The sequence below is a fragment of the Serpula lacrymans genome (genome assembly GCF_000218685.1).
Source record: "Serpula lacrymans var. lacrymans S7.9 unplaced genomic scaffold SERLAscaffold_4, whole genome shotgun sequence".
Lineage (NCBI taxonomy): Eukaryota > Fungi > Basidiomycota > Agaricomycetes > Boletales > Serpulaceae > Serpula > Serpula lacrymans.
In genome coordinates this window covers 61,303-86,141 of record NW_006763293.1, presented here as the reverse complement: position 1 = coordinate 86,141, position 24,839 = coordinate 61,303, and the positions used below count along the sequence as shown (strand labels likewise).

Here is a 24,839-nt window from a genome sequence, read left to right as displayed (position 1 = left end):
TTGATTCTGCCATCAAAAGCGGATCGAACGAGTAGCTTGGGCCTGCCTGAGACTGCCTTTGAAAAGGTGCAGCCAAAGGTGCAAATGTGAAGTTGGCGAGAGTGCGTATCATTTGATACTGGATAGTTGGAAGCTTGGTGGTTGGCGAAGATAATAAAATACAAGCAAGAGCGGGCTAAGCGGGAGTACTTGGGGCAACATGGTCTCTTTATAATAGAATTCGAGGATAAAGCGTGTCAAGGCAATGCGGATGCACGCTTGTGCGGGGAAGCTCAACAATTTCCTTTTGCGGACAAGAGCGGGTCTCAGTGGCGACTGCGTCTTGTTTCTCTTTCGAACTGGCTTTGACTATCGCTTTGCTTTGCTTTGCCCGTACAATTACAGGTCATTGGCGCTGTTCCTCACAGGCGGTGATAGCTTGACAAGACACTGCCAATATTTCCCAGAGTTACATATCCAGTGCAACCACGTACTTCTACTGAGAATAATACAGCATCTCCGCAGGTGTACAATCAACGCTGAACTGAGGCGAACCTCCACTGGAAACCATTTTCTGACAGGAAATACCTATCACAATACGACAGTTACTGGACGATGATGCCTTTCCGCATGATCGTCGATAATCAGTCTGGATACCATCGATTAACGACACTCTTTTCCTTGACCGCGAGGGACACTACTGCTGAGACAAGTGTAGTCATCCGTATGCTTGTTGACACGAGACATGTGGTAGGGTAAGCATTTCCCATTCCTTATTGTCTACGTGAATTCTGCAGACCTACCATCATGCGTCCAGCTGTACCTTCCTTTATCTCATCCATCGATTAGCTGGCTTTCGAGTCCGAAGCTGTCTCGGATCGATTCAATCTCTACAAACCAGTCGAGGAATCTGATTCAACACACTCTTGCGAGGCAAACCGACAGATTTATTATTTCTCGGATAGTAAATCACAAGATCATATGTACCGCAAATGACCAGCTATCGACTTGTAGCAGCGAAAAAAAAAAAGAGAAGCCTGAATAAAAAACAGAGAGGAGAGCTGTAATAAAAATACGTTTTACCATCTTACAATACAGAACGTCCTCAGAAAACGTGATATCATATCGCACACTTTCAGATTTTAAGGAGCTCGACCATCCAACCCTATGTCGTTTGATCAAACCATATCCAACATGACTCTTCATCGCGCGTATGGGTGGTAATTGTGTTGCCCCCTCTGCCCAGCTCTCTGCGGCCCGACGGCAGCAGGCCCAGTACCTGCCGCTGGCCCTGTAGGAGCACCTCTTGGTCCCCTTGGAATGTTTGGGCTCATACCGGCAGGGCCAGAGGGCATCATGCCCTGACCAGCTCCCCTGCCCATGGCGCCCATCCCAGGTCCACCACCTCCGACACCGCCTCCACCACCACCACCCATCCCCATCCCGCCTCCCATGCCCATGCCTCCCGGTCCACCCATCCCTCTGCCCATCCCCATACCCCCACCAAACCCTCCCCCACCACCGCCCATACCTCCCATCATGTTGTTGACACCCATGCCGCCTCCCATGCCTCCTCCCATGCCGCCCCCCATACCACCCATCATCGCGGGGTTCATCCCTCCACCACCAGCCATTTGGAACATGCGTGTGTAGAGTGCGGCTAGAGCTTGAGGATCGAATGGCGTGTTACCTGCAGGAGTGGGGACGGCAGGTGCAGCGTTGGAGTACGAGGCTTCCTGACCATAAGCGCCCTTACTATACGCCCCTGCGGAACCTTCCCGCTCGTTAGGGTATCCGTCACGCTGATACCGCGGTTGTGCCAGCTTGACATCGATCTGCGTAGAGAAGAAGTTTCGTCGCCGCCCGAGCACGATCATAATCTGATTACATACCATTTTACCGTCGATCTCTAGATTACCGAAGCCAAGGAAAGGTTGTACATTGGTGTCTTCGAATGATACAAATCCGAAGCCTTTACTTCGCCCAGTTTCACGATCCAACATTACTGTGGAATCAATGACTTTACCGAACTGCGAAAAGAACTCTCGCATTGATTCTGATGTGACACTGCCTGCTAGACCACCGATAAATAACTTGGTTGCGCGTTGATGTTCTTGTCGAGGTATAGCTCTCTTGGGATCAATCTTGATTAAACCACACGTGTTATATGATTAAGGAACATGGATTTAGAGTATCGAAGTAAGGTACGCACAATCTTTCCATCCAAGAAATGTTCTCTGACCATTACAGCATTGACGCTGGCAGGCTCTTCGAACGTCAAAAAGGCAAAGCACCTTGAACGCCCAGCAGCGTCACGCATGATCGTACACGCATCTACTTTACCAAATTGCGAAAAGTAGTTCCTGAGGGACTCTGGTACGATAGCCCTATTTTAGTCCTACAAGCCAGTACAAGGGAATTAATGACAACGTATGTACCATCTGTTGTATCCCAGTTGAGACCACCAATGAACATTTTGCTATAGATAGCATTGGCCACGCGAAGAAGCAACGTTGCGGATGTACGCGGACAGAGGAGCGATATATATGAAAAGCAAAACTTGTTATTAGTATCTGTAGGCTAGATAGTGGCGCTTTAACGAGGAGAGAGTGAAAAGACGCTACTGTGTCTCGGTGTGCTAGCCTAGCCTAGACGTAGAGAATCCGAATAAGTAGGTGCTAGCCTAGACCTAGTCGACAGAGCTGCGTAGCTAGGCGAGACGACGACGGAGTGACTACGCAGGGATAATCATCTAGTTGCGATACGACTGCAGTTAAAGATTTCCCGCTAGCAAACCATCAGAGCATCCGACAATATAATGAAATAATGTGGGATTATCTCTGTACAGATGTTAAATCTCCGCCACGACACTTACCCTTCATCCTTCATTTCCGAGGGCCTGATAGTCCGTTCAGGCAGCTGACCACGCGGGTAAGCACCGTCTGCGGACTGCGGCATAGGAGACTCGAGATACTCCGCAGGTTGAGGCTGCTGATAGGTTGGTATCTGTTGTGTGACCTGGGGAGAATAAGACGGAGTTGGAATAGGTTGTGGGGTCGATGAAATGGCGGACAATTCTTGATGCTGCACAGGAATGGGTTCTGTAGGTATTTCTTGCTTCATATACGATGTAGAGACAGGCGTTTGCTTGAGTTCTACCTTGACGCTTGACGTTGGCTGGATGTCTGCAGGTGTGTCAGATAGGGATTGCATAGGCTCTTCAGCCTTGAGTTCGACAGCATCGGTTGCGCCAGCAAAGTCGCCCTCGTCGTTACCGTAAAGGTCTGAAAATGCATAAGATTTCAGTAGAGAAAACCTACAAAAAACATACCGCCGTATAGATCTGCGTCGAGCTCAGACATGGTCGTGGTTTGAGAGTAAAGTGAAAAAGCGGCTCCGCCTTCTGTCACGAAGTGACCACAGTGTCGTGACACGTCACGCCCGCCCCTTTTACCCCGCCAAGTCGAAACCGTCAAAGATTTCGAGATTCTCACGATGCAAGGCAGAAAGGAGGCAACCATTGGTATCCTTGGTGGGCTTGCATTGCATTGCTATCATACACATGTCTTATATATTTGCTGGTAGCTCTTCAGGGAGCCTTTGCAGAACATCAGATCGCTTTGCAAAACAAGGTCGATATCGTTCTCGTGCGTACGGTCGAAGATCTAGAAAAATGTGATGCATTGATCATACCTGGAGGAGGTAAGTCTAATCCATACTTAATATCGTTGAAGGTATGTCGACGTGACACAAAACTTCTTACAGAGTCGACGACCATCGCGCTACTTGCAAGATTGGCAGGGCTGCTTGAGCCTCTGCGGACATTCTTGAAGAAAAAGCCAGTCTGGGGAACTTGTGCAGGTGCAATATTGCTCTCGCAAGCAGTTGAAAATGCGAAGAAAGGTGGCCAAGAGCTTCTGGGAGGTTTCTCCGTGACAACCGCTCGTAATGGGTGGGGATCGCAGGTATAAATGATCACGCAATTGCCTTCGAGATCAGCTCTGATGTTCTCTGCGCAACTTCAGATAGAGTCCTTTGAAGCACCTTTATTGGTCGATGGCCTACGTGATCCAAACCGCTCGTTTATGGGTGTCTTCATACGTGCTCCTGTATGTAATGACACCTGTACAACCTAGCTGTCTTCACTGATAGCATCTTTAAGGTCGTATTATCGCTTAACCCATCTCCACACGATTCTCCAATCGAGATCGTTGCTCGTCTGCCAGCTGGCCTCCTCCCTCAGTCACAGCGAGTAGTTATGCCCGATGAAGACGATACAGACCCACGGGATCCCAAAACCATAGTCGCAATGCGACAAGGAAATCATTTTCTCACCACTTTCCATCCCGAGCTAACGAAGGACGATCGCTTCCACGAATACTTTGTGCAGAAATGCGTTCTACCTTCGCTGAAGTGACAATTTCAGGTTTTTATCATGATCATAGGTGAACTTTTATAGCTATAGAACTTGAAAGCGGTGGGATTAGAAGGCATTAGATTGGCACTAGATGTATATTTATATGTAGAGATCTATACATTGTATCCATCATTATCACTATCTATACGTTTGTGGTGTACCCGACTGAGTTTTACATCTTTAGGCCCCTCTGGGCTGAAAGCAAGGTGCATAATACTTTAAGGCTCCAGTATTATATGTATGTGCCTGAGTCACGGCTGGAGTCAACACCTTCCGAATTTCCGAGCAACGCTACATATTTGTTCTCTTCCACAAAGGACTACCCAAACGTTCCCGGTCGCAATCATCACATGGTGCAATGCTTTAGGCCTTCCTCCAGCGTTATGGGGGATTCACAGCAATAAATAGATAGTAACGGCACCCGAAGCGCGCACCGCATGCAACTATCAGTCTCGCACTATAAAATCACATCGCATGAAGCGCCCTCAACTTATCTTTCTGTCAGATATTTGCACTTTATAAGAGTGCCTAACAGAACTGAGGAGCCTATCAAAGTCCCGTCATGTGGTCGAACCTTCTCTTCGCTCTCGTCGCTGTCGCCAGCGTCGGCGCACGCCAAATTACGAAGCATGAAGTCAGAGCGCGTCAACTGGAGGCTGCAAAGCGCTGGCAAACCAGTAATGCAGGTCCTGTCAAACGTAGTAGTGGTGTGCAGAACATCACGTTCACAAATCCTAAGGCTTCAGGTAAGATCCCACTTGGCTAGCTATCTGATATTCACCTTGACATGTGTTTTTACATAGAGTTCTACGTGAATGGCTCATCACTCCCCTTAGTCGACTTCGACGTAGGTCCAAGTTGGGCAGGTTTGCTACCAATCAGTAACAGTCCGAACGAGACGCGCCAGGTGAGGCTGCAGTATTACTTTTGGATACTATATATTGACTTGTACGGCCTTCTGCTATAGCTATTCTTCTGGTTTTTCCCTCCTGGACCTGAAGGAAGTTTAGATGATATCATCTTCTGGTATAATTTCCTTGAGCCCCACATGGCTTTCGTTTCGTTGAAATTCATATTGATTCAAGGACTAATGGTGGCCCTGGTTGTTCTTCGCTGGAAGGTTTACTTCAAGAGAACGGGGTCAGCTATTACTTTGCATGCCATGTTTGTTGACGTTTACTTATATTCTCGTAGCCATTGAGCTGGGCTTGGGGGCAAGCCAAGCCCACAGTCAATGAACATAGTTGGACCAACCTTTCCAGCGTCTTGTGGGTTGAGCAGCCAGTGGGAACTGGTTTCTCTCAGGGGACGCCAAATATTCAGGTACGTCCACAAAGGGGTAGTGTGCTATCATGAATCTTAACATCAACCGTAGAATGAAGATGACCTCGCCGCTCAGCTTGTCGGTTTCATGCAGCAATTCCTCGAAGTATTCTCTGAGTTACAAGGAAAGAAGCTTTACTTGACCGGCGAAAGTGTAAGCATGCTGTTTTCAGAGTAAATCGTGTATGCCACCTAATACTTTCACAGTATGCAGGAACTTATATACCTTGTGTGTTCTACCGATGCGTTCGTTGCGTGGGCATATTGATAGTTTGGCCCTACAGATATTGCCAACTACATTTATGAAAACCCAACTCTCCTTGACCTCTCTTTGCAAGGCATCTGGGTTAGCGATCGTGAGTTGTTGGTTTTGGCCAAACGCCACCATATACCAAAGCTTCTTCTTTTCAGCATCCCTGTCATGGGACGTCGTGCAAGAAGAGATCCCTGCAGTGGATTTCGTAAATAAATACACTGGTCTATTCTCTTTCAAGTTCGTCCCATGCACTCCTGGCCCACAAACGTTGCTCATTTATCTGAATCTAGCCAAACCTTCTTGGCAACACTTGAAAAGCAGGCCGCGAGTTGTAACTATACCGGATATATGGAGAAATACGTCACATACCCTCCACAGGGCCTCCTTCCATTACCCGGAACTTCAATAGAGTTCGACCAAGGTTGTGATGTTTGGGATGAAATCTTCAATAATGCCCTGATAATCAACCCTGCCTTTGATATTTATCGCATCTGGGATACCGTCAGTTCCTTACGCATTAGCGAGATTGCCCACTAACTAGATATCACCTTTACGCCAGTACCCAATTTTGTGGGACGTTCTTGGATTCCCGTAAGGTTCCTCTGGTTTGCCTTTGAACTGAATCTGACGTGTGAAGTCTAGTGGATCCTTCCCTCAACAGCAGTCTCCTATATACTTTAATCGCAAAGAGGTGAAGGAAGCTATTCACGCTCCTGTTGATACGGAATGGACCGAATGCTCGAACGTCAACGTCTTCCCCAACGGAGATGGAAGCTTGCCTCCAGCGTTCACTGTTCTGCCGAACGTGATTGAGAAGAGCCAGAGGAGTGTGATCGTCCATGGCCTTGCTGATTTCATTCTTATCGCTGAAGGGTGAGTCTTTCCGTTGTGTTCTGAACATGCAGCTGATGTCTGTCATCAAGAACGAGGATCGTGATCCAGAAGTAAGTGTAATGCCTCTCATCAGATCTGCTGACTTACATGACGATGGCGTATCTTAATAGCATGACCTGTGAGTAATATCGTCTGTCATGGTGGCATCACTTGTGCTAACCTTGGAGAAATCAGGGAACGGTATGCAAGGTTTCCAAGCGCCCATCGCGAACGACAGCTTCATCGTCGATGGAGTTGGCGCATATGGAAATATGCATTCTGAGCGAGGCTTAACGTATTTCGAAGTCGCTCTCAGTGGACACATGTAAGACTTCGTTCTCATCCAGTCACAAACGAATACTGACCTGGTCGAACTTCCCTCAGGGTTCCCCAATTCGCTCCTGTGGTAAGACACTTGATTATTCATAGACTTGAACGACATTAATTCTCTTCGTTGTTCTTTAGGCTGCGTTCCAGATCATGCAATATTTGATGGGCTTTAGGGATACCCCGTGAATAGGCACTGCTACCACATAAACCTGATCTTGTAATGCACGAGCAGTCAGTTTCCATGTTGTTGCTTATATTAATTGTAAGGGCGTACATCAATGTTTATATTAACAGTGTACCAACGACATGTTTGTGTTATATACACAGTTGTTGTTACTCGCTGACCAGTCACAATCAAGTTCTAGGCAGCACCGTGCCACTGTAAAAATTATATTATATAATGTAAGTGAATTTCGGACCTTCACCCGAAAATTTATTCTGTGATTATAACTGGCCTTGTGTGGGGGATATGATTTGACGACCATTATAGAGCAACAGCATAGGGAAGCAGAATTCAAGCATCTCACCTGGGCTTGTGTTCTGAAGATGTAGAATAGATATAAGAAAGATCACAGTATTTAGTTTTACCCACACTCATTTACCTTTGTAATTGGACTCAATACAATAATGTTATGTGCATTTTTACACAGAGAACAACAGATATATACTACAAAATAGCCTCTATATTATATCCAGAGTGAGAAAATCACCCTCAATCCTTGTTAGCTGTCGCAGCATATGCGGCCTCAAGAACAAGAGTATCCTGAAGCTGCTTCACTTGAATGTGAAGGTAGTTACAGTGAATCCAGCCTTTGACTAAAAAACACAAAATGTCAGCCTGTCAGAACCATGACCTTACAGAGTACAGAGATGGAGTAGGGGGTAACAGAGTACAAGGTGGGAAATTGGCTTAGCTCTTGCACTAGGCCCTTCCATGGACCTTGATCCCTAACTTGTTGGAAAAGACAGATGAGAGTAGAGGATGAAAAGGGAGCAGAGTAAAGATCCTTCGGAGAAGGGTTAGAAAGACTTAGAAAGGGACTTGTAAAAAGGCGAGGGAATCTAGTTGATATTTGAACTGCAGGAACGGAGTACAGGAGCTACAACTTATATACTAACGGAGGAGTAGGAGCTCATAAGGAGTAACTTGTAATGTAGGTACGGAGTTCCATGCGGACAATTATCTAGCGAGACAGAAACATATGTGCAAGGAGTGTATCATAAGGTCTAAATTACAGAGTCCATGAGGAGTACAAGAATGTGCATAGGAAAGCATATGACGGACTAGAAGTCCGGTGCAGGAGTATCAGAACAGGAGTCCGGAGTACCATGTGGGGGTGGGGCACAGGTTATGCCGACCAGCAGGCCATGAGGAGCATAATCCTGAGAATACCAAAGGTTTGGGAGGTTTGGACTTGAGGAAATACAGTATCTCCTTTGGAGATTCTGGAGTTTTGTCCTCTGGTACGGGTATGACACAGCCTACAAATCAAGCTAAAAAGACCAAACCATACCACAACTAAAGCTCTCCCTGATAGGATTCAAGTCTGGGGAGTAGGGTGGCAAAGAAATCAACATACACCCTATACTTTCTATGACTTCCTGCAGAGCATTCAGTTTGTGTATTGCACAGCTGCTGAGGATAATAATATTTTTGTCTTGAGGATATGGGTTCATCATAAGCAGTAGTAACACATCAGAACAATAAGTGTAAATATAAATGAGAAAGCATACCACACTGTTTAAAACAAAAATCAAAAAAGTCCTTGCCATTGACAGTGATATGGAATATATCCATGGCAGATAGATACCCATCAAGTGTGAGTGCCGCTCCTGGACCGTAGTGTTCTCCCCAGACAAAATTAGCCTGAACCATAGCACGACGACCTTTTGGCGCCTGTCCATAGTATTGATAGATTGTCCAGTCATTTTTGTTGGTTTCATCAATCATGATAAATTGCCTGGCTGTGAAGTGTGTGTTTATGTCCTGCAACCACTCCTCCCTTAAATCATTATCTCTGTCTGATGCTGTTTTTTGCAGTATCTTATAGGTCAGCCCTGCATCTCTAATATTCTTGAAAAGGGCGGTCTTTGATGTGTGCACATCATGTGCAAGTACTAACCAGTCTTGAATTTTGTCCAGGTATATCTCCGGAACATTATCAAGCAGTGAATATATTCCCTCGGCTTGGTTTGCATTGAGGATATGTGGGCAGCCTTGAATAGGGTATATAGGAGGTGCTACAGAGCCGAATGTCTCATGATTGGCCTGCTAGCAGCAAAGAGAATGCTCAGAGATGCCAAAAATGTTGCAGATGTAGCTGTGTTCTATCAGCCAAAGAGCATGCTCCTTGATATCCTTGCTAATGTGTCTGTAGGGCATGGTAGTCAATCAAAAAAGTGTTATCAATCCAGGTTACATGTTTGCATATTAGGATTCTATGTTATTCCTTTTTTGGATTTTAGACCATATTATTAAGCTACAATACATGCAAGAGAAAATGTTGGCACAGCCAACATTTTCCATATCAGCTGTAACTTCTTTCTCCTTTTGGGCACTTATGCCATGTGGCACTTTCCTTTTTATTTCAAAGTCCATTTATACTTTCACTTTCTCATGCTGCACTGCTTTGCTTTTATTTTGAGCTACAACTCTCTCACGTGGTGGAGCTGGTCATATGGGCTGGCTGCACCCTATAACATCATCAGCCACCACTTTTATTAACTGTATAATACACATGTACAAATAGTCTGTAGATGTATTATATATTATGGCCCTCCGGGCAACCCTGGTCCCAGCCAACCACAACCATAGTGGCACATGTTGTAGCATGAGGTTTGACTTACAAATTGTACAGTAGAGCCTTAGGTCTTTGTCTTTGACACACATGACATTTCCCCTGCCACTCAAGGGGAAGTGATACCCTCTTCAGTGTTGTAGTGATAATGGCACCCATGGGAAGTAGTTGCCCCCTTGGGTCTATAATGTTTAATGATGACCAGAGGGGGAATGAAAGGAGGGGGAGTGTGAGAATAGATCCAGTGTGTGTGGCACGACAACCAAAACTCAAAAGTGCACACATGCCCATGGAAAGTCAGAGCGGCAGACTAGGGCTAAAACCAATGTTGGTAGCTAATTGTGAGACCTGGTAACCTATGGTACCAGGAATAAACCCCAATATATCAAGGAGACTCCTCAGCAAGTCCTCCTGTTAAATACCGTCAACTAACTTGATTCTATCTAAGGGAGTTTCACCCCTCCTTGCCTATCCTTGCCGTGCACCAGAGTATAGAAACTTTGGTTGTAACAGGCAACTGCTACAATTGTGGCCAAGAGGGACACATGTCCTGAGGTTGTGGAAATAGGGTGCAGGCTGCCCAAAACCAAAACAAAGGGTGTCAGGTGCACCAACTAGAGAATGAACAGCCAGACAATCAGTTTAATACATTGGTCAGCCATTTGTATAAAAAAATCCAGGCTTTCTTCTACAACCAATAGGTCACTGAGATGAAAGCTCAGGGAAAAATTTTCAGAGCTTAGGTACCTTTGCTCCTCAAAATAAAGAAGTAAACCACAACAAGGTGGCCCCTGCTTCAAGGTGTTATCTGAAGTATGTAAGGTAGGCCTCATGTGGGGGCATCCTATGTCACATTTTTGGTGTTACAGAATCGTGACAGGATGAGAACAAATCAAAATTTACTCTGTGTCGATGTCTAAGAAAAATTGACAACCGCAAAGTGTAGCATTTTTGCATTTCCTAAATTCTTGCGGTTTCTGGTTTTTCATCCATGCAGTTTGAAGAAAGTTATTACATTTGTTGTTGTAGACAGGCTATAATCTTCTGACTGAAATTGTAAATAAACAAAATCCATTAAGGCACCAATATTTTCTAGATTTGCAATCAGATCTCGGCAGTTTATTGATGGGTATCAGAAGGGCCTCAATAGCATGCAGGCCACATGGGCTATCAAGAAGTATCGTGGGCATTGGGTCCTTCCGGAAAGCAATATGAAGGAGTTTGATGATGCTCATTCCACTGAGCTAGTTCATGAGTGAGATTTAATTCATATCTATACTAACCACATATCTAGCACATAATAGTACTACAGTATATCTTTTGGTGATAGTATCATCACTCATAGCATAGTGTCTTTGATCCGCCTGTCCTGTTGATGGAACTTGCTAATCTGCCTTATCCTCGTTGGCACCCCGGCATCACTTGTCTTTCAGGACTGTCACAGACTTGTCACCTCACGTGATGTTGGATGTCACTAATATAAACTTTCATAGCCAACTAGGGCCTTCTTGATGCATCCAGTGTCCAATGATAGTATAATACTTTTTTACATGGTATTTACATTTTATGGCATTCATTTGCCAAAAGATCCTTCTCCCATGCTTACTCCTATGCTCTGAGGGACCAATTCTCCAACATACTCTAACAGCTTACAGAAAATGGTGTCAACATGTAAAGTGTTCTATTGAAGCTTTGAGTGCCTCAACGCCGGTATTATTGGTTCACTCTTTATTATCACACACTTACTCAATTCACACAGCACCTTGGTTATATGAGCTATAAGAATTGATTTTGAGCTATGGTGCTCTTCACTTAGGCGCTGCTTGTTTGGTGCAGTGGCCAAATTGATGTGGTTAACAAACTAACCCTAACCCTATGTACAGTACTGAGGGACGAGATGAGTGGTGGATTGAATGAGACACTATCTTGCCCTCCCCCCGATGTCCAAGAAAGCCCAAAAACTGAAGGCTGCTCGAGCAAGAGCTGCAAGATGGCCCACTAGCAGAGTCACCGCTACACCCAAACATGGACCAGAATCTGCAGTCCAATACTGTGCAGGAGCGACACCTGAATGGCTCGAGGGAGATGCTGACAATGACATGGCCATGCATCTTGCACCAGCAGACCATGCCAGACCCAGATACACGCCCATGGAGCTGGACTTGGAATGTGATTCCGATGGGGTTAATGTCTGCTGGCCCAGTAGCAGCAAGTATGAAATGCCATTGAATCCTGAGAGCAGTTGGTCGGATTCTGAGAGCATCTGTAAAATGGAGGGTGATGAGCTGGAAGCAAACCTGCAGGAGCTCAGAGCAGAAGTTGAGGCCTTGGGAAACTGCACTGGATTTGAGGAGATTCAAACAACAAGAATGTTTGCTGATTGGAAAACAGCTGAGGCAAACAGAACACTTGGATACAATGGACACTCTGCATGGACACATTAAAGGCAGGACCAAGCAGCGCAAGAATGCATAGAGAAGTGTAGAGAAGCAAAAATGTGGTAAGTCTTGATAAATTAAAAGCTTTGATCTGGTGCCATGCTCACCACACATGTAGCAATGACCCACAAACTGCCATGATGCAGAGAGTGTTTGTGCGAGCAAGCACGAATCAGTCCCAGCCAGTGCCCCATGACTCATTGAACACACTGGTGCCATCTGCTTGGTCTGATGATTCGTCCAGCTCCAGAAAGATGAAAACTTACACTGGATATCTCTCCAAAGACACAAACATTGAAGGTGATGACAAAACTGGCTATGAGTCAGATTAAAACAAGTGCAGAGCGGGAGTTCAGACCAAAGGGCAAACCAACTGTCTGTCTGCTACTGCTCCGCTTAAACAGCAGAAACTTGACGTGCCTTACCGCATCCATTGGAGGGAAGAGAGGGAGAGGAAAATGGACGAGCTAAGGAATGCTCTTTAGGCAATAGAGAAGCTGATTAAGTCAAAGAAGACAATATTTGTTGGTGGACCGAGTGGACTGCAGGCACACTGCACATGAGCTATTCAGAGCCATCTTGCACTCATTATAAAGAATGGTCACCTATTAACTGATGCTTCAGTACGGGCAGCAGAAAACCACAGATTTGCTGCTGCTTTAGGCGGCCAGTAGCTTTGCAAGTGGGCGAGGTTGTGAATTTCTCAACGGGAGCTCCCAAAGTCACAGACAGGCCAGCATGCCAAGGTCTACTTACTCCTCTGGGATTCTGTTGTTGCCACTGAATTGCGGGAATATGTTTGTTCACACAAGTGGGCCACAAACCCAGAGAAATTAGCACAGTTCACGCAAAGCAAACTGATTCCAGCTGAATTGGAGAAATATGGCCGTCAGATTGTTAATGAGGAAATGCCATGCGGGCTTAAGAAGCATTTTGAGCTCAAGTTATTCCCATAAATTCACCTCAAAGTTGGTTGAGGAATTTCTCTGTCAACTGCTTGTTGGTGGTTGCACCGTGAAGGATTTCGCTATATCTCACACAAAAAGTGTTAGTTTTGGTGATTCTGCATCTTTGTGCTACCTATATATTTTCATTCCTTTCTCTATCTATTCTTCTATCATTCACTATTGATTGTGTTCTCTATTATTTCGCCTTTGTGGCTGCTTTGTTTACCTTTGTTTACAAAACTTCGGACAGTATTGCAGAGTCCAATGCTTCCTATTCTCTAGTTACTCACATTGGACTCTAGGTACTGTATACCTGTCATACTCTCTAATAATATAGTTACTCACATTGGACTCTAGTTCCAGTCCCTGATTGCTCTCAGCAAGTGGCTAGACACTTCCTTCAAGCTTTGTTCTTAATAAAAAGGCCCTTTATTTTGATGGACATGACCAACCAGATGATGTTGTGGATTATTGCCAGAGCCACTTTTTGCCAGAGATGAAGAAATATGCGCAAAGGCTGGTTCATTATGTTGTTGGGGATGTGGACTCTGAACTGGTTACCAAACCTCAAGATTATGTTGAGCAGCACTTTGTTATTTGTGCCCATGATGAGATGACTGCACAGGCAAATGACAGCGCTGACAAATACTGGGTTTTGGAGGACAAGCATGCATTATAAAAAAAAGGTGCAGGGCGAGGAATCTATTGCAGCAATGTAATCTGTTTGACTGTTGGTCATATTGCAGAAGCAGGGCAATCTTCAAGTTTGGAGTATGGGAAGAATTACAAAGGCTACTGGAATGGCAAGATGTTTGTGAAACAAGTCAGTGTTTGCTCTTTCAGCTAGAAGTTGAATCTGGCCTTTGAGCATTTCTCCATCAGCTTGCAGAAAAAATCATACCTGCATTTGAACAAGTCCACAGTGCTGGGTATCAGGCCTTGTTTCTGATTGATAACTCTCAGAGGCACTCGGCATATGCTGCTGATGCTCTGGTAGCGTCTTGTATAAATGTTAATCCTGGTGGCAAACAGGCTCGCATGCGGAATGACTGGTTCATTCAAGATGGAGTCAGAGTGGAGCAAGAAATGGTATTCCCTTCCAGCCATCCACAGTATCCTAACGAGCCAAAAGGGATCAAAGCTGTTCTCACAGAATGTGGTCTCTATCAGCCACATCATCATGGAAAGTGTGCATCCAAATGTGAAGGTCGTGCCACAGCCTGCTGAACAAGCGTATCTTGGAACTCCAGCCCGACTTTCAACAGCAACAATATCTTGTTCAAGAAGTTATTGAGAATGCTGGACACCTTTGCATATTTTTGCCCAAGTTCAATTGTGAACTTAATTTCATTGAATTGTTTTGGGGCCGAGTTAAGAAATATCTCTGTGACAACTGTGACTGCACTTTTGAAACACTGAAGACAAATATGCCAAAGGCCTTGGAATCTGTGCATTTGAGCACAATACGGCTGTGGGAGCTTTGCATGCACAGGTGGATGAAGGCATATTAGTCAAGCTTGGGGACCAGAGGTGCACAGTTACAGTTTAAGAAATTCAGCTCGACAAAATATAAATCACAAAGACATGTTCCGGAGACCATAGCACACCTTTTTGACTGAAAATGGACAATATGTGTATGTGCTGGCTGTTACAATCGACGTACCAGTACCTACTTACCCTTCACTTTTTTCGTACTTTTACTTTTATTTTTCCAAGTCACATGACCAGTCATGTGACCATTTACTTTACTTTATATTTTTGACTTTTCATATGACCAGTCATGTGACACAACACCTGACCAATGTCTAGACTCATCATGTGACCGGTCACATGCTAAGCATCGGACTTTAAATTTTTTTTACAACTGTACAGTACCTCATATATTTTAGTGTATATACAGGAGCAATACATGGGGAAGGACTCAGCGATTCCACCCGTTGTCTACCAACAACCAACTTGGTCCTACCAAATGGGTAACCACTCCCACCTCTTCTTCTTCTTTTGAGTGTTGTTTCGTTGTGCTCCAGTGCCCCAAGACTGTGTCTTGTTGGTGTTGTCACACTGGCCAAATTACCCCCTCTGTAAATATTTATATCCGCCAATTTTAATCCAATAAAAAAATGCTCTTACAGTTTTGTTCCTCTTGTTGAAAGGATCATTTTGGTAAGACAAAAATAAAATCAGATTTTTTCTTAAAGGGGTGGGAATATTGCACAAAACAGGTGGTGGCTAAGTGAAGAGCACCATATAGTAGCTATATGTCAGTGATACAATACAATACCAATTGTCTATTGTATACTTTAGGGATTGTCTATTTGAGTCTCATTATTTAGTAAAAGTAAGTCCAACATCAAAAATATCACTAATTTTCTGATTATCAGGTACCATATCTATAGTGTATCTTATAGCTGCCTATAGTACTATATAGCTAGCTAAAATGTTTTGATAAAAGGATCTTTAAAAAAGTCAGAATAATCATCAGAATAATTGCTAGAACATTGCATAGGTGCTATACCTCATTAGCTAGCTACTTATTTCACACTCCATAAATACAAGGCAGCTTCAAGTTACAACAACAACTTATCAGAAATCCTTATAAGCCTACATGGTGTAGTGAATAAGTACTCTGGTATGTAAATGCTTAGTAAGCTCAAAAAAGTGGTTAATATGTGGTTGTGGGTTCAATTTCCATAATCAATAGATTTTTTGCTGTCAGCCATCATATTGCTATAAGAACTATAGGAGCTATATGAACTATACACAGCTATCAGAGCTGATAAAGCTACATGCCAGCTATGTAGAGTGTTACAATAGGTACTTGTCTATGTTACAGTTTCTACTTCACTTTTACTTCTTTTCATGGACCAGTCATTTTCCTTTACTCATCGGTTATACCAGCGGACTGATGACTTATATTCCTTCACGAATACTTCTGATATTCTTGCATTTGTATTACCTTGTCATAGTACTAGTCCTTCAACGGATGGGCCTACCCTAGATAGGACATAACTCCCATCACCGATGACATTGCCTATATATAGCCATGTACACATAGTAGTATTTTCCTCAACATAATTCTACACAGTTTACACTCACAAAGCTAGACTCTAAGAACCAGACTTCCTACCAGAAGAACAAGTGATTTCCTCTCACTAGAACTCTGCTCAAAACTGTGCTCTTGAACTTATCCTCAGATAAGCTACAGATAACTCCTTGAACAAACACAAGACTTTGTTAAGCACTTTGTGCGTAACAGTCTATACCAACTATACCAGCTATAACCCATATAGTGCTATTTGAGCTATCATAGCCATCTGGGTTTTTCCTGATGAGTCAGTTCACCCACTCCAATGCTAGTCCAGTCAGCTTTGGCATTAGGACGCCCTTCTTCTTATGGGGTGCTTTTGCAATGATTGGCTTACTGCCTTCTGTAGCCGCTAATGTAGAAGCTGTTGCTTTTGCTGTTTGTTCTTCCTTTCCTTTCACCCAGTTGGGTATTCTCCAGTTGGCAAGTATATATTTGTGGGTCAGGATGGGTTTCTATTGGCCACATGTTGCTGAGCCTCTGCCACTAGGGCTTTAACTTGGTGCAGCTGGATATATGCACTGGCCTTGTGTGCATGAGTGAAGATGTCATCCATCTGTGGGGCAGTAAACTCCCTCCCCCTGATGCACACACAGCCAAGTGAGGGCAGCCAGTTTCTGTTGATGGCTGCAGCCAATATGTGTCCCTAAGGTCTGGTGACTTTTGTCTCCCAGAATCCATAGTGTAATATCACCCAATCATTGTTGAGTACCTCCACAAATACACCGCCACTGATGAGGGAGCCTGAGAATTTCTGTGGTTAATGTTGTCCCACTCATTGTCCTCCTCTAGCATCACCTGGTAACTGTTGGCTGGTACTGTTGCAATATTGTCCCAAGATGCCCCTATGGAGACCTGCTGTTATAACAAAAAGAGGTTGTATATGTCTCAAGTAACAAATTGTTTACAAGTACAAGAAAATTAATACATATAATGCCTTGTCCATTTCTCACTGCCCCCTTATGATATTGTTAGCATTGCTGGAGATAACTCCACCCAATCTCTGTTGAACAAGCCGACCCACTTCTTCTTCAGAGTGAAAAGGACTCCTTCTCCTAGCTGCCTTAGCATGACTTTGGGGGGCATTATAATGATCCTGAAAACATCTATGTGCCAGATCAGCTACAGATCCTTGAAAAGCCTGAAGAAAGTTATCAAAATCCAGCTGGACTTTGAAGACTGAGAGATCAATGGGAGATATCTCTTTAGGCAATACTTGGGGGCACAAATGGGGAGTAGGTAGAGTAGTGGTGGGGGTGCGTGAATGGGTACCACTCTGAGGAGGACGACCAGTTGTAATAACCAAGAGTTAGTTACTCTGGTGCACACAAGAACACACTATAAAGAAGATGTTTGAGGGAGTGGTTACCCTTTAAGCTGCAGAGAGTTTGTTGGTATACAACAGGAGGACTTGCTGAGGAGTCTCCTGGATCTATTGAGGTATATATACTACTACAGGGTTGTTTGTACATGTGTACTATACAGTTGATAGAGACAGTGGCTGGTGATGTTATGGGGCCTAGCCTGCATGGCCAGCTCCACTGTGTGAGAGACTTGTATCTAAAATAAGAAAAAAGGCAACGTGGCGCAAGAAAGAGGAGTTTGGAAAAAGGGAAGTGCCGCGTGGCACCATGTGTGAAGGCTAAAGTACAAGGTTAAATCGGAGAATGAAAAAGAAGGAAAGGTCCGAAAATTGTGTTATTGTAACACCAGTGCAGTTTGCTATTAAATCCTGGGTAGCAACCTCTAGCGCTGCAATCTGAGCAGCTACAATTTCAGCTTCTAGGTTAGCAATAGTCTGGGGTGCACTCCTCATAATATTCTCCATCTCCAAAATTGACCTGGTAATAACACGATTGAAAACTTCGTTGAATTCATCTTTCTGGGCTTGAGTGGGATAGAGTTGGCCCACATCTCTATTAGGTACTACCCTCTGTATGTATGTTATATTAGACAAAGAATGTTGTGATCAAGAGGGAATGCACCAGTACTACGGGCATAGGAAGATCCCTTGCGTAGTCCTCCTTCCCCACAGTCTTTTGATCCTTTTCATAGAGGTACATATCCACCACAAATGTACCCGCCCATGTTACGCCATCAGCTGTCCTCAGAGGGCCATATTTGATATTGTCATCCTTTTGTAAGTTGTACCAATACTGCATGTTGACAGGTTCAGCATACCCATATTGGGGTTTTGCGTATTTGTGGAATTCATAGAATTTGACAACTAGAATGCCAACAAGGTGGGGGAGCTCCTCCCAGTACTTTTTCACCTTCTGGGTGACGTTGCCAAGTGACTGGGAGTGGGAGACCTCAACAATGAACAACTCCTGCCACTCAGTGCTAGGGTTGAGGCTTTGGAACTTGAGGACTAAGTTGGGTACAGTGGTGATTTGACCTCGCCGGAGGAACTTGGACGTATTAGAACTCAACTTGAACTTCCCATCTGACCGTCTGATAAGGCCTGACAGTTTCCCCTGTAAAAGTTCACTGAGGCGCTCAATGAAAACTTCATGTACAGGAGTAGGCATGCTCAGTTGCAGGATGCTTTTCATATGGTCATACATATATCTGGAAGTAGGGACATAAGTACAGTATACTCACTCACAAAAAATCATACCTTAGAGTGCTGTAGTCGGTTTCTCTGAGCTTGTCCACAAACTCAGGGAAACTTGATGGTTCAATATAAAATTGCTAGGGGAAAAAATCAGATCAGGAATGTAGCCAGAGAATGATTTCTCACCTGGACATATATGGAGAATTATGCTTCAAGTGCATAACAATTTGCTCAAGGATGGGCTGGACTTGATCCTCAGACAAGATATTTGGTGCAATATGGGTGGACATTGAAAGAGCGGATGTTGATAGATTACTCGGGGGGAGCAGTGCCATGCTGCTGGACCGTGCAAAAACGGACAGTCTGACCGTCCATTCTCACACGGTTCATAGGATGATCTAATCTTATCCGGAGCGATGTCAGGCTGTTGATATGGAATGGACCAAATGCTCAAACGTCAACGTCTTCCCCAACGGAGATGGAAGCTTGCTTCCAGCGTCCACTGTTCTGCCGAACGTGATTGAGAAGAGCCAGAGGAGTGTGATCATCCATGGCCTTGCTGATTTCATTCTTATCGCTGAAGGGTGAGTCTTTCTGTTGTGTTCTGAACATGGAGCTGATGTCTGTCATCAAGAATGAGGATCATAATCCAGAAGTAAGTGTAATGCCTCTCATCAGTTCTGCTGACTTACATGACAATGGCGTATCTTAATAGCATGATCTGTGAGTAGTGTCATCTGTCATGGTGGCATCATTAATGATAACCCTGGAGAAATCAGGGAACCTCAGGGTTCCCCAATTCGCTCCTGTGGTAATACACTGGATTATTCAAAGACTTGAACAATATTTATTCTCTTCGTTGTTCTTTAGGCTGCGTTCCAGATCATGCAATATTTGATGGGCTTTAGGGATACCCCGTGAATAGGCACTGCTACCACATAAACCTGATCTTGTAATGCACGAGCAGTCAGTTTCCATGTTGTTGCTTATATTAATTGTAAGGGCGTATATCAATGTTTATATTAACAGTGTACCAACGACATGTTCGTGTTATATACACAGTTGTTGTTACTCGCTGGCCAGTCACAATCAAGCTCCTAGGCAGCACCGTGCCGCAGATACAGTACATGAGTCCGCCTCTAACTTGATATAAGTGTACTGGTTCGTGTCAAAGTGCCTCAGCGTCTATTCTGTCCTACCCCATATAAGGCGAGCTATGAACTACTTGTGGGTACAACCTGTATACACTTGTTATTTTGGCTGTGCGGGGTTCAAGTTGTGGTACATTTACCATACATCGTTCCGTACCCTCTTGAGTTACTGTATAGAGCACAATTTTACTCTTACAACTCGTAGGAGATGGTGTCAACAATCGCCGCGGCAACAAACGCTGCACAGAGGTTAGAGCTATGGAAATACAAACCTACATTGGCTCAATTATCCGGGTCAGACCTTGGTAAATGGGTGGATAAGGCCGCTCCTCTGCGAGAGGCTATAAAAGACGAGCTTCAAGGGATAAAAGCCATGGTAGGAGGTGAACTTCAGGAGATGAAAGCCACGGTAGGAAGTGACCTTCAAGGTATGAAAGCCACAGTAGGAGAAGCGTTTTCAGGTGAATTTCCCGTAGGCCCATCACGATGTATTCTCATAACTTTACCTTAATCATTACCCTTAGATGTACGGGCCCTCGAACTCAAAGATATCAAAAAATTCCACGACGAACATCCCGCTCTTGCGATCTCTGGTGGTATCGCCCTTACAGTAGTTGGAAGCGCGATTGTTCTCCCCACGGTTGGTTTAATGGTTGCGAACGCAGCTGGCTTCAGTGCCGCAGGGCCAGTTGGAGGTTAGTTCATACTTTATGCCTAGTTATTATTGGTTCTGACAAAGGAACAGGCTCAATTGCCGCTGGGGTTCAATCGTCTGTATACGGTGCCGCCACATGTGGTGCTTTCTCCGCAGTACAATCGTTTGCAATGACAGCTGCGCCAGCAGCAGGCCCTGTTCTTGCTGGCGGAGCTCTGACTGCTCTTGGAGGTATGAGGATTCTGGGAAAGAGGCTGGTGGGAGACAAGACCAAGGCTTAGACTTGCCAGCGAGTTTCTGGTAGATGTTACAGTATGATCCACCTATTCATTTGCGTAGATAATTGTTTACTTTGCAATATGAATCTCATTGACTTCGATTGGGCAAGAAGCAAGTTGGTGGTTCTTGACATAAGTCAAGATTTTTTTCAAGAGAAATAAGAGAGGGCACGAAAAAGCTGCAGGGGGGGTGAGATCACGTGCTGCACAAGTGATTTACGCCTTCGGATTTGACTCGCGACGATAAGCACAAAAGTCAGACATCCCACACGAAAAGGGCACTCCACGTTACTTTTAACCACCATCATAAATATTATACACATACAAATTCCAAGTTAACAATGCCGGCTATCAGAACCACCACTGGAAACAAAATTACAACTATCCGAGTCTCTACCTTCAAGACGCGCAAATCAGTCATTGAAGCTTTTACTGTAAGCGATGAACCTCAAGACCTCGCAGTTTGTGAGCTATCATTGCGAAACGCATTGTGGCTTCTGAATGACCCTCTAAGGCAATATAAAATATCCGCTCACCGCTTCAGAGCGAGCCTCGTATAAAACAGCAGCTGGAAAGGTAATTTTACGCGTTGTCTGGTATTTCCGATTCATTTACTGAGCTTTCTTTTCTGCCATAGCATGTAACACCTCATCGGTGGGAAGTATATGACTATGTCAGGACAATCCCTGTGGGACGCGTGACTACGTACAAGGATATCTGTCTTGCCCTTGGAGAGGGGTCTCCTCGCACTAGTAAGCTCCATCTCGTCTTTCCATCGTATATATGGTGACATGGACTTTTCAGTTGGATCTGCATTGCGCAACAATCCGTTTGCACCATTTGTACCATGTCATCGCATCGTCGCGTCCAATCTGTATATCGGCGGTTTCTACGGCGAGTGGGGTGTTGACGCTAAAAGTAAAGACGGCAAGACGACTGGGTTACAGTGCAACCGAAAGATGGAAATGCTAGCCAAAGAAGGAGTGAAGTTTACAAGAGACGGGTATCTATATAACGAAAGTTATATTTGGAGAGGGTAATTAACCCCTGGCAGCAGACCTCTTTCACTTCTGCTAATCCGCGGACCTTTGGATGATGCATGTATTTTTATTTTGGTACTGTTACAGTAGTTCGATACAATATGTTCCGCTTCACTTCTTGTCAGGTTATGATGACTGGTGCAAGTGTAAAGAAACCACGAATAGGGTCAGTGAATCTACCAGTCAGCAAATCCGGCTAGCTTTCCATCCCAAGTCCACCAAATATACTCGTCTTCCTCTGCAATAGTTTCGTCGTTGTCTTCTGTCGGGTCCTCTACACCAACTCCCCGAGATTTGATCCACACGCCCTCAACTTTGATTCCTTTCTTCGATCTTTTCTTTTTGATACCATGCGGGCTATTTCCTGGGCGGGATTCTTGTAGAAAGTCTGCGAGAGTATCGTCCATCGAATTATTGAGATTCTGTCTCGGTATCCAAGCAGGATGTACAAATCTCCTGGGTGCACGTAGGAGTATATGCGTCTGTGTTGGCGCTAAAGGGAAACAATAAAGTTCGTATATTGACTGTGGGTCCATCAATTTTACTTACCCATCTCAGAAGCCATTCCTGTGTCTTCTCCTTCTGCACAGGCACTCGCTAACGTCCGTGAAAGAAGTCTCTCAGCAGTTCGTAAAGTCTCTTGTTCTTCAGCATGGGATTGGAAACGCCTTGATGGTGATGGCGGCGGAGACGGCGCTTCCGAGTCGGGTGTCGATTGATATGACGGTGTGGGAGATGGACTTCGAGAACGAGGTGGAGACTCGCACGAGTCTGAACAGCTTGCTTCACTCCCTGATTGGCTATCCCGATCACTCAAACAATCTGCCTCATCATCGTCATGTTCCGACTCTGCACCAGAGTCTCGCTCTGATTCACTGCCATCACTGCTGGAGCTTTCGCCAGAACCTGAACCTTCGAGACTTTCTTCGTTATCTTCCGAATCCGTACCAGACGAAGTTCCCTCAACATTGAGTTCTTCTCTCTCGCCCCAGACTTTGATTTCCAGACCATTTACACCAAGTATCACCCGGGCTTTAGCTGCACCGATAGTTGATCCCAGTACGATAGCAAGATAGGCAACTGATGTTCTGCTCTGATCGTGCTGGGAGCTATCTTTGATGCTACCATCCGAGTCTCTGGCGCCCGACTTTTCTTTCAGCGCGATGGCTGTGGATAGAGAGGTGAATGTCGTGTTCAAATGCGATGCAAGAGTGTCAAGCGAGTTCAGCAGCTCAGCTCGCTTTTTGGACGCGCGATTGTTTGTCTTGTTTGAAGGGCGAATTAATCAAGTTCCAGAGAATGGTAAAAGACTCGATAAAAGCTTACATTACTGCCAGGCATTCGCGCCAGCTGTATGACTGGACTGAAAGGCAGCATTAAGACCCGAACGATGAGTGCTGAAGATAGCAGACCAACAAAGGAACTTGACTCTTCAAGAACATGACATGGCCCAGAAAACTCATGGAAAGCCTTGCAGCCATATTGTCTGTGATGACATCGCTATCGAGCGTGACGGACGGTATTTTGGAGGTTGGTGGTGGGATTGATGACAGTGCTACAGGTTTAGAGATTGCAGGTGGTATTGCCTTATATTCCATGGAGCTTAATTCTACAATGGAAGCTGTGGGCGGTTCAGAGGACAGAGAAAGGGTACGCATATTGACCGGGGTCAAAGATCAGTCCAGTCACGGTCGAAAATGACACAATTTGTACCGGATTGGATAGGATCTCACAGAGTCACGCGATTCATACCGAGTCTAGTAGTAAAACAACTACATAGTAGATCATTTATATAAATCGTAGCGGCGCCAATCCCCGACTCTAGGGTAAACACAAACAAATCTTAAGGCAATGCTAAAACTTTGTGCATGAAAACTGTTGTGCCAACTTCATTTTCAAGAGCATATACAGGTTTGTTTACTGACACTGATAGAAGACAACATGATGTTACCAAAAAAACACCCATTTTCCTTAGGCTGGTACAAAGATTCACACCATTATTATGAACTATAATCCGACATCTCCAAATCAAGGTCTAGGTCTTCTGAGTGAGCAATTTGTCTTCAGGAAACATTTTATAACCAGAATTTCTGTGTGCAACACTACTGCATTATTGTCCATACAGTATATTAAGACCAGGACAGATCAGTTGCATACTGTATTTGTCACAGTAAAAGTTTGTCACATATCACAGAGCTCTTTATATATAATGCTGGTCAAAAGACTAATGACTTAGCTGAAAGCAGGCAGTAGTATTAGTATACAAGCACTGGCAGGGGCATATGGGAGTGTTGTTGATATAGTTGATATGCAAGTTGGACCGGTGCAAACTCAAACACTAGTTCAGAGTTGGGGAAGGTGGCAGAACCTTAATATTGTTATTTTGCTTTATTTATTTACTAATTGGCATTATTTTGTTTTCCCAGAAAACTGTGTGCACATCAGAATGCAGACAGGCGTCCAAATTGATATGACAGATAACCCTTCCTCCATACAATTGTTTACCGTCAGTTCAGATGAAGGGGGGGGGGGATATTTGGACATTTCTGAAAACATACATTCCACTGTCATTTTTCCTCAATGACTTAACCCATAGCAGTTCTATGTATTCTTACCACTTACTCCAACTTTCCTAGCACAAAATCCTGAATTATTGAGTGAGCTCCTTCCATGTGTGTGACTTTCGAGAAAGTAACACTTGTTACGCACGAA

The 24,839-nt window shown here is 44.5% G+C and overlaps 13 protein-coding genes across 13 annotated transcripts; 6 read left to right on the top strand and 7 right to left on the bottom strand.

The window, feature by feature from the left end:
- Window positions 1–335: 335 nt before the first annotated feature.
- On the top strand, window positions 336–993 carry SERLADRAFT_459861 (uncharacterized protein; the record flags this gene model as incomplete). Its single annotated transcript, XM_007315092.1, has 2 exons — window positions 336–734; window positions 797–993. A coding segment is annotated over one exon (263 nt), but the record flags the coding sequence as incomplete, so codon positions are not given.
- Window positions 994–1,144: 151 nt separating this feature from the next.
- SERLADRAFT_459859 (uncharacterized protein) lies at window positions 1,145–1,430 on the bottom strand (the record flags this gene model as incomplete). The annotated part of the gene is made up of 2 exons (XM_007315091.1): window positions 1,145–1,227; window positions 1,259–1,430. The coding sequence occupies 2 exons, from the start codon at window positions 1,419–1,421 to the stop codon at window positions 1,145–1,147; spliced, it is 246 nt and encodes an 81-aa protein (XP_007315153.1).
- A 797-nt stretch (window positions 1,431–2,227) lies between these two features.
- On the bottom strand, window positions 2,228–2,454 carry SERLADRAFT_381219 (uncharacterized protein; the record flags this gene model as incomplete). Its single annotated transcript, XM_007315090.1, has 2 exons — window positions 2,228–2,352; window positions 2,418–2,454. Coding segments are annotated over 2 exons (162 nt in total), but the record flags the coding sequence as incomplete, so codon positions are not given.
- A 203-nt stretch (window positions 2,455–2,657) lies between these two features.
- On the bottom strand, window positions 2,658–3,341 carry SERLADRAFT_434837 (uncharacterized protein; the record flags this gene model as incomplete). The annotated part of the gene is made up of 3 exons (XM_007315089.1): window positions 2,658–2,766; window positions 2,855–3,263; window positions 3,311–3,341. 3 exons carry the CDS (start codon window positions 3,339–3,341, stop codon window positions 2,658–2,660), a joined length of 549 nt encoding a protein of 182 aa, XP_007315151.1.
- A 115-nt stretch (window positions 3,342–3,456) lies between these two features.
- On the top strand, window positions 3,457–4,558 carry SERLADRAFT_459857 (uncharacterized protein; the record flags this gene model as incomplete). Its single annotated transcript, XM_007315088.1, has 5 exons — window positions 3,457–3,511; window positions 3,565–3,681; window positions 3,745–3,944; window positions 4,005–4,088; window positions 4,142–4,558. The coding sequence occupies 5 exons, from the start codon at window positions 3,475–3,477 to the stop codon at window positions 4,394–4,396; spliced, it is 693 nt and encodes a 230-aa protein (XP_007315150.1).
- Window positions 4,559–4,689: 131 nt separating this feature from the next.
- Window positions 4,690–7,433, top strand: SERLADRAFT_446295 (uncharacterized protein; the record flags this gene model as incomplete). The annotated part of the gene is made up of 18 exons (XM_007315087.1): window positions 4,690–5,030; window positions 5,112–5,142; window positions 5,200–5,303; window positions 5,364–5,422; window positions 5,482–5,536; window positions 5,591–5,719; window positions 5,772–5,873; window positions 5,927–5,948; window positions 6,004–6,075; window positions 6,131–6,212; window positions 6,266–6,476; window positions 6,535–6,566; window positions 6,618–6,848; window positions 6,899–6,919; window positions 6,980–6,987; window positions 7,044–7,173; window positions 7,233–7,254; window positions 7,314–7,433. 18 exons carry the CDS (start codon window positions 4,959–4,961, stop codon window positions 7,362–7,364), a joined length of 1,434 nt encoding a protein of 477 aa, XP_007315149.1.
- A 1,239-nt stretch (window positions 7,434–8,672) lies between these two features.
- On the bottom strand, window positions 8,673–9,333 carry SERLADRAFT_346990 (uncharacterized protein; the record flags this gene model as incomplete). The annotated part of the gene is made up of 2 exons (XM_007315086.1): window positions 8,673–8,836; window positions 8,916–9,333. Coding segments are annotated over 2 exons (582 nt in total), but the record flags the coding sequence as incomplete, so codon positions are not given.
- A 2,583-nt stretch (window positions 9,334–11,916) lies between these two features.
- SERLADRAFT_406285 (uncharacterized protein) lies at window positions 11,917–12,420 on the top strand (the record flags this gene model as incomplete). Its single annotated transcript, XM_007315085.1, has 1 exon — window positions 11,917–12,420. One exon carries the CDS (start codon window positions 11,917–11,919, stop codon window positions 12,418–12,420), a length of 504 nt encoding a protein of 167 aa, XP_007315147.1.
- A 6,324-nt stretch (window positions 12,421–18,744) lies between these two features.
- SERLADRAFT_381214 (uncharacterized protein) lies at window positions 18,745–19,001 on the bottom strand (the record flags this gene model as incomplete). Its single annotated transcript, XM_007315084.1, has 1 exon — window positions 18,745–19,001. A coding segment is annotated over one exon (257 nt), but the record flags the coding sequence as incomplete, so codon positions are not given.
- A 432-nt stretch (window positions 19,002–19,433) lies between these two features.
- SERLADRAFT_381211 (uncharacterized protein) lies at window positions 19,434–20,018 on the bottom strand (the record flags this gene model as incomplete). The annotated part of the gene is made up of 5 exons (XM_007315083.1): window positions 19,434–19,587; window positions 19,638–19,658; window positions 19,719–19,726; window positions 19,783–19,814; window positions 19,874–20,018. 5 exons carry the CDS (start codon window positions 19,979–19,981, stop codon window positions 19,454–19,456), a joined length of 303 nt encoding a protein of 100 aa, XP_007315145.1.
- A 225-nt stretch (window positions 20,019–20,243) lies between these two features.
- Window positions 20,244–21,186, top strand: SERLADRAFT_459854 (uncharacterized protein; the record flags this gene model as incomplete). The annotated part of the gene is made up of 3 exons (XM_007315082.1): window positions 20,244–20,615; window positions 20,679–20,849; window positions 20,900–21,186. The coding sequence occupies 3 exons, from the start codon at window positions 20,363–20,365 to the stop codon at window positions 21,088–21,090; spliced, it is 615 nt and encodes a 204-aa protein (XP_007315144.1).
- Window positions 21,187–21,355: 169 nt separating this feature from the next.
- On the top strand, window positions 21,356–22,451 carry SERLADRAFT_459853 (uncharacterized protein; the record flags this gene model as incomplete). The annotated part of the gene is made up of 4 exons (XM_007315081.1): window positions 21,356–21,552; window positions 21,602–21,663; window positions 21,725–21,839; window positions 21,892–22,451. 4 exons carry the CDS (start codon window positions 21,429–21,431, stop codon window positions 22,125–22,127), a joined length of 537 nt encoding a protein of 178 aa, XP_007315143.1.
- On the bottom strand, window positions 22,448–23,686 carry SERLADRAFT_459850 (uncharacterized protein; the record flags this gene model as incomplete). Its single annotated transcript, XM_007315080.1, has 3 exons — window positions 22,448–22,620; window positions 22,677–23,391; window positions 23,454–23,686. Coding segments are annotated over 3 exons (939 nt in total), but the record flags the coding sequence as incomplete, so codon positions are not given.
- Window positions 23,687–24,839: the final 1,153 nt, after the last annotated feature.